The following is a 7,494-nucleotide window of genomic DNA, read 5'->3' as shown; positions in this document are numbered from 1 at the left end:
TGTCATTCAAATCAAATTAGTATAATTTAATGCTCATGGGGTCAGCAATAATAACTTCGTAACATTATACATTGAAACCTTGGTCTGCGTGTTTTAAAGGTCATACCATGTTGTCGATAACTATTGCCATTAGAATATTGAATGGATGGGCGCCTGAATTTATTTTCCTCTTGTTGTGGCAAACGATTGTTTGATTTGACAGGTGATTGGTTATCTTTCAAGTTCCTCTCCTCACATCATCAGTGCAGCAGTTTCTGCACTTTCGTTGCTGATATATCACGATGCTGCTTTTTGCCTCTCGGTGCCCAACCTGATACCTGCAGTTCTTGTTTTGCTTCAAAGCAAAGCAAACGAAGTTATAAAAGTGAGTTATCTTATTATTCATATTTTCTTATGCCATTAACCTCCCGTTATTTTAATGTGTGGTGCCAACATTGAGCAGGCAACTCTTGGTTTCATTAAAGTTTTAGCTTCCTCCTTAGTTTGCAATGACTTGAAAAAGCTCTTACCTGAAATTCTCCTAGGATTATTGCCATGGTCATTAGTCTCGAAAAATCATTTTAGATCAAAGGTACGTGCTGTAATCTCTTGTGGTCCTCATTTTTATTCAATTTGCCTGTCTCCCACATGCTCACTATAGGAAATTCCTCGCACATCAGGTCAGTATCATCGTTGAGATCTTGATCAGAAAGTGCAGTTGGGAAGCTGTTGAAAACCAAACGCCAGAAAAGTACAAAAACTTTGTTAAGTTCATTCATGAGGTACTTACTGTCAAGGACTAGCTTTTAAGCTTTTTATATGGCAGATATGGCTTGCCAGGAACATGGAAATGTCATAACCACCTGTTCCTTGTTTTTTAGTCCAATATGCCATCCTGGATCGCCTTTTAAATCTAGTACCTGATGTGTCTAAAATTTATTCTAGGCATTGCTTTTCTTTTGACTTTTTTTGACTACTTGAGAGCACTTCTAGTGCAGCACATAATGATATGTTTGCTCGTGAATTTTATCAGGTATTTTCGCACTGTGTTTCAGTTCTATGCTTAATTATAACATGTATGCCATAATTCAATTAGAGTAATTATTGGTCCTCCGTTATGTTTTACCAAATATGTTTTATAGGAGTTCGGAAAAATGATTTTAAACAATATTTATGAATAGTATTAGTTTTACCTGTTATATTGTGGATATATCCAAAAGTAGCACTACTTTAGAAGATCAGTTTACATCACACGGGTATTATGACAAATTTGAAACTGTTTTCAAAGCACATGCTTAATGAGAATAACTGCAGTGTTTTCGGTTAGGAATGCCATAATCTTACTTCATCTTTGCTTGCGCTACCCTATTTTGTGGTCTATTGTCCAAGCTTTATTCCAAATTCTTAAACACCATGATTTCTTGTAGGATTTACATTTGATGATGTGATGAATGATCTTCATAATTGCAGGGACGAGCCACCCAGAAATTTGACAAAGCGGCTAATACATCTGAATCTGCAGAAAGGTCAGCAGACTCGCTTTCGAAGGGGTTGAAAACCATTCATGCACTGTTTCTTACCTGAAAATATATTTCTTTCAATCCAGTTATCATATTATGACTTGAACTTGCAGAGGGAAGAAAAGGCTACGTGATAATGCACTAAATCCATCCAAGAAACCTTCAATGGATAAATCAAGTAGTTCCCAGATGATGTCAGGGAAGAAAGAGCTGAACGGCTTCTCCAAGGGTAGGAGCTCCAGTAAAATGATGTATAGAACCGGTGTTTCTAATTCACACAGCCGAAATAAGGCTTGGACAAGAAATACAGTTACCAATCATAAGAGGAGATATGCTGAACAGCAAAAAGTCAGTGGAGTTGATACTCTTACAAAAAAGCAGAAGCAAAACATGAATGTTTCAAGAGTTAAGAAGCCGAAGTTAGACAAATTGTCTGTAAATTCGAAATCATTTGCTTCCTCAAGGTTCAATAAGCACAAGAGAAGATCTAGCTAGAGGTAGTTTAATAATCTCTTTTATCGATACAAGGCTGATTCATGTCTTCTGAATTCATTTAGCAGATGGGAAAGGGATCCTTTCCCATGAAAAGAAGCTGATTTAGTCCAGGGAGCGAGCATTTTCTTTCAACATCCAGAAAGAACTGGCAACAGAATGTGAGTTATTTATTTATTTTTCGAGGTCCAAGTATTTATTACATTTTTCTTAAATTAGCCAGTTTCATAAGATTGAAGCTAAGCATTGGATTAGTGTATCAAATTAAAAATAAATAAATAAAAAGCATTTGCAAATTGTTTTGTAATGCTGTTTCAGTTTTTTATAATTTTTACGTTAAATTGTGCCATACTTTGTTAACAACTTAATTTGGGATCAAGGGTTAACAATGAGTCCAGGGATTAATCTGATGGCAAATTGGACCTATCTATAGGTCACCTAAGCCAGTTGAGTTAAACCAGGTTAAGGTTAACCAAGGTTGGGTAAAACTTGGTTCAGCCTAGGTTAGTTTTGAGCCACCTTATTTAGGGCCTAAAAAAATGCTACTTGGAGTCCATCAAATCAAGATTTGGTTCAGGAACAGGTTTATTCAATAGATAGACTAGATCCACTCTTTAGCCTTGAATGGTATAGACTTGATCTCACTATAGGAAATTCCTAGCACATCAGGTCAGTATCATCGTTGAGATCTTGATCAGAAAGTGCAGTTGGGAAGCTGTTGAAAACCAAACGCCAGAAAAGTACAAAAACTTTATTAAGTTCATTCATGAGGTACTTACTGTTAAGGACTAGCTTTTAATCTTTTTACATGGCAGATATGGCTTGCCAGGAACATGGAAATGTCATAACCACCTGTTCCTTGTTTTTTAGTCCAATATGCCATCCTGGATCGCCTTTTAAATCTAGTACCTGATGTGTCTAAAATTTATTCTAGGCATTGCTTTTCTTTTGACTTTTTTTGACTACTTGAGAGCACTTCTAGTGCAGCACATAATGATATGTTTGCTCGTGAATTTTATCAGGTATTTTCGCACTGTGTTTCAGTTCTATGCTTAATTATAACATGTATGCCATAATTCAATTAGAGTAATTATTGGTCCTCCGTTATGTTTTACCAAATATGTTTTATAGGAGTTTGGAAAAATGATTTTAAACAATATTTATGAATAGTATTGGTTTTACCTGTTATATTGTGGATATATCCAAAAGTAGGACTACTTTAGGAGATCAGTTTACATCACACGGGTATTATGACAAATTTGAAACTGTTTTCAAAGCACATGCTTAATGAGAATAACTGCAGTGTTTTCGGTTAGGAATGCCATAATCTTACTTCATCTTTGCTTGCGCTACCCTATTTTGTGGTCTATTGTCCAAGCTTTATTCCAAATTCTTAAACACCATGATTTCTTGTAGGATTTACATTTGATGATGTGATGAATGATCTTCATAATTGCAGGGGCGAGCCACCCAGAAAATTGACAAAGCGGCTAATACATCTGAATCTGCAGAAAGGTCAGCAGGCTTTCGAAGGGGTTGAAAACCATTCATGCATAACTGTTTCTTACCTGAAAGTATATTTCTTTCAATCCAGTTATCATATTATGACTTGAACTTGCAGAGGGAAGAAAAGGCTACGTGATAATGCACTAAATCCATCCAAGAAACCTTCAATGGATAAATCAAGTAGTTCCCAGATGATGTCAGGGAAGAAAGAGCTGAACGGCTTCTCCAAGAGGAGTTCTAGTAAAATGATGTATGGAACCGGTGTTTCTAATTCACACAGCAGAAATAAGGCATGGACAAGAAATACAGTTACCAATCATAAGAGGAGACATGCTGAACAGCAAAAAGTCAGTGGAGTTGATACTCTTACAAAAAAGCAGAAGCAAAACATGAATGTTTCAAGAGTTAAGAAGCCGAAGTTAGACAAATTGTCTGTAAATTCGAAATCATTTGCTTCCTCAAGGTTCAATAAGCACAAGAGAAGATCTAGCTAGAGGTAGTTTAATAATCTCTTTTATCGATACAAGGCTGATTCATGTCTTCTGAATTCATTTAGCAGATGGGAAAGGAATCCTTTCCCATGAAAAGAAGCTGATTTAGTCCAGGGAGCGAGCATTTTCTTTCAACATCCAGAAAGAACTGGCAACAGAATGTGAGTTATTTATTTATTTTTCGAGGTCCAAGTATTTATTACATTATTCTTAAATTAGCCAGTTTCATAAGATTGAAGCTAAGCATTGGATTAGTGTATCAAATTAAAAATAAATAAATAAAAAGCATTTGCAAATTGTTTTGTAATGCTGTTTCAGTTTTTTATAATTTTTACGTTAAATTGTGCCATACTTTGTTAACAACTTAATTTGGGATCAAGGGTTAACAATGAGTCCAGGGATTAATCTGATGGCAAATTGGACCTATCTATAGGTCACCTAAGCCAGTTGAGTTAAACCAGGTTAAGGTTAACCAAGGTTGGGTAAAACTTGGTTCAGCCTAGGTTAGTTTTGAGCCACCTTATTTAGGGCCTAAAAAAATGCTACTTGGAGTCCATCAAATCAAGATTTGGTTCAGGAACAGGTTTATTCAATAGATAGACTAGATCCACTCTTTAGCCTTGAATGGTATAGACTTGATCTGAATGTACTAAATTTGCTTGCTAAACCCTAAACTTCCTCAAAAATCATTAGCTTAGTCACAAGTGAATTATTAAAGAGCCATGGAACATGAACAAAAATAATCATCAAATTATCACATAAGCATGTGAATCAACAAACCAAGCTAGTAATGTTAAAACAATGTAAATCTACACTAAAGAGCAGCAACTCATTATGATTTTGGAAAATTTACAAAATTCTCATGTATCTACACATCTAACGCCTAAAATTTTACATTTACATTTAAAAGGTGTCATAAATCTCTCCAGTAAAAGATGTATTTTCCTTGTAAAAGTAAATAGAAGTGATACTTTTGATGTAATGATAAAGATGCAAGTGCTATGCATATAAAAATGAAAATTTAGGTTCACACACACAATCATGAACATAGGATATGTAATCAAGCTCATAAAGATGAATCAAACATTTTAAAACTATCATGAACGTATGATATGTAATCAAGCTCATAAAGATGAATAAACTAAGCAGAAATCAAGCCTAGTTAATGATAAAAAAATGATGAAATAGTTTTACAAGATTTAAAATATTTTAATTAGATATAAACAAAATCAATGGCATTTGTCAAATCAAGTGAGTGAGAGCAGATGAGATCTAATAATTTTTCTGCGGTTCAACATCATACTAGCTTAGTATTTGGGCTAATCCTTGCCATTAAAACTCCACTAACAACTTGCTAATGCAAGTTAAACTCTCCCTCCAAGGAAAAAATATTACATCCGGATGACCTACATTTGGATTAGGTGCAGATGATTTATTAGATGTGTTATTGGTAGTATTGTGGTGTTATTTTGGTAAAGTAACACCACAATACTACCATTAACATTTAAATACTATCATTCATACATGAACCTACATCAGAACTCTTGATGTAATATTTTATACTCTCCAAGACTACGTGATGTAGCATTCATGCAGTCATGATTAAATGATAAGTCATTATTTTCATAAGAGAAAAATATCCCAAGCTTTAAAACCTAAAAAGCTTCTTCAAATCCTACTAAACTTACTATAACAATGATGATTGAAATGTTATCACCAACTAATTGATACGATATAATCTCTTATAAAATATACAAAATATAAAATTAAAAATATCATACAAACAATTTAGAGATTAATTAGAGGGATGTGGCTCAAGGGTTCCCTAAAGGACCTTTTTGTGCGTGAGGAAATTAATATATATTTATATATATATATATTAAAAAGAAATGGCCGAAGGTTCTTGGACGAGTCACGATCATTCCTAGGTGTGCTAAATATTTGATTATCATACCCTACATACGGGGGAATTAGAACTCATGAACTTACGATCTTCAGAGATGCTGCTCTATCAAGAGGTCATGGTACGCATACATAGACACACACACAAATATGGGGAAAATCATTTGAATTGATATTATATTTAAGCTCTTAAGAATTAAAATTTCATTAATTTTTTTTATATTTAAAGACCAAATTATATCTTCAAATAATATTAATAAAATTATTAAAAAAAATATATACAAATCCTTTAATAGATAGAAATACAATTAATTGTGATTTTATCATTACGAGTAAATTAGAACAGGTTTAGTGCTTTGACATTAGTTTGCTAGTGTAATGCTAGCGTCACTATTTTATGCGCCCAAGTAATAGTGATAATGACACTGTTGAAAATAAATTGTTTGTTTTGGTAAAAAAAAATATAATTAATTTAATAAATTTAGGGAATCAAAACTAAGACCAAATTCAATTACTATAATATAATTATGTAATTGTTTGTAATTAATTATAATTGACATAATTAAGAAAAATCAATGGATTAACTGAAATATAAAGAATTAATTAAATTTACAAAGTAAGAAACACATAATTAACAAATTTTCAATAAATTATTATTATTTTTATTTACATTGAGTAAAAAATTATAGTTATTAATATAAGAAATTAGGACCAATTAAATTTATTATAATAGTAGATGATAAATAAGAGCAAAGTAAACACATGTTCACTCATATTTTTTCATTTATAAAAAATGAGAAAATTAGGATAACTAATTTTTAAAATTATGAAATATTTTTTTTATAATTTATTGTAATAATTAAAATATATTTTAAATAAATATAAAAAAAAGCTAATCAATTTTACTTATGTGTTCATCAACCTTTAGCTTTTGATAATGTATACTCGATCAATTTATATAGAATTTTATCTAAACTCACACACTAGACTTATGGACTAAGAATCTTCGCTTGAGCCTTAACGAATGATACCGTCGATTCCAACTTTAAAATTCCAAAGTCTAAAAAATTTTTATTAGGTCACAAGAGTTTTGAAGAAGATAAATTTGAAGAAAACCAAAGAGCGTGTATAAAATGAAAAAAAAATTATGTTACTGTAGTTTAAAAAAAGAACTAGCCTGCATATCGATTTCCTTTGCTTGGGTTACTGTAGTTTGAGAGTGTGATTACTCTTTTGCTATCTTTAGATAACTCATTATATTGCTTAATATTATTTTTGGTTTTAAACAGTTGAACAAGATAAGTAGAAGTGGAACAAATGTGCATAAAAGATGAGAACAATAAATAAAAATGTACAAATTTTTATTTATAATTTTTTATTGCTTTTTTTAATGGTTTTCATGTATAATTTGAATATCAAATCGTCAGTGATAGGATTAGAATAACAGTGAATTGCTTTTCACCGTCTAATCGTCCGTTCTCGTCTTAGTTAACTCCAAACCCCAGGTCGGGTCGCGACACTTTTAAACTCAGATGAAACATGTCATGTCTCAGGCTCTTGCTCAATAGGTTATATCTTCGAACCAAAACAACCATATTACAAGC

The 7,494-nt window shown here is 32.4% G+C and overlaps 1 protein-coding gene across 2 annotated transcripts in view; it reads left to right on the top strand.

Moving 5' to 3' along the window:
- Positions 1-4,225, top strand: part of LOC110032386 (ribosomal RNA-processing protein 12-like) — a 35,782-nt gene extending 31,557 nt beyond the window's left edge. Inside the window, exons 14-18 of one of the 2 annotated variants that reach the window (XM_020736005.1) lie at positions 203-364; positions 443-571; positions 660-761; positions 3,451-3,506; positions 3,613-4,225. In XM_020736005.1, coding sequence (XP_020591664.1) covers positions 203-364; positions 443-571; positions 660-761; positions 3,451-3,506; positions 3,613-3,991 — 828 coding nt within the window. In that variant the 3' untranslated portion in view covers positions 3,992-4,225. Of the gene's footprint in view, positions 1-202; positions 365-442; positions 572-659; positions 762-1,449; positions 1,506-1,612; positions 2,231-3,450; positions 3,507-3,612 lie in introns of those variants that run through there. The other variant, XM_020736004.1, reaches the window with a different exon arrangement.
- Positions 4,226-7,494: the final 3,269 nt, after the last annotated feature.

This window comes from Phalaenopsis equestris, unplaced genomic scaffold, assembly GCF_001263595.1.
Source record: "Phalaenopsis equestris unplaced genomic scaffold, ASM126359v1 Scaffold000935, whole genome shotgun sequence".
In the NCBI taxonomy this organism is placed as follows: domain Eukaryota; kingdom Viridiplantae; phylum Streptophyta; class Magnoliopsida; order Asparagales; family Orchidaceae; genus Phalaenopsis; species Phalaenopsis equestris.
Note: the sequence above shows the minus strand (reverse complement) of the source record. Positions and strands in the feature narration are given on the sequence as shown.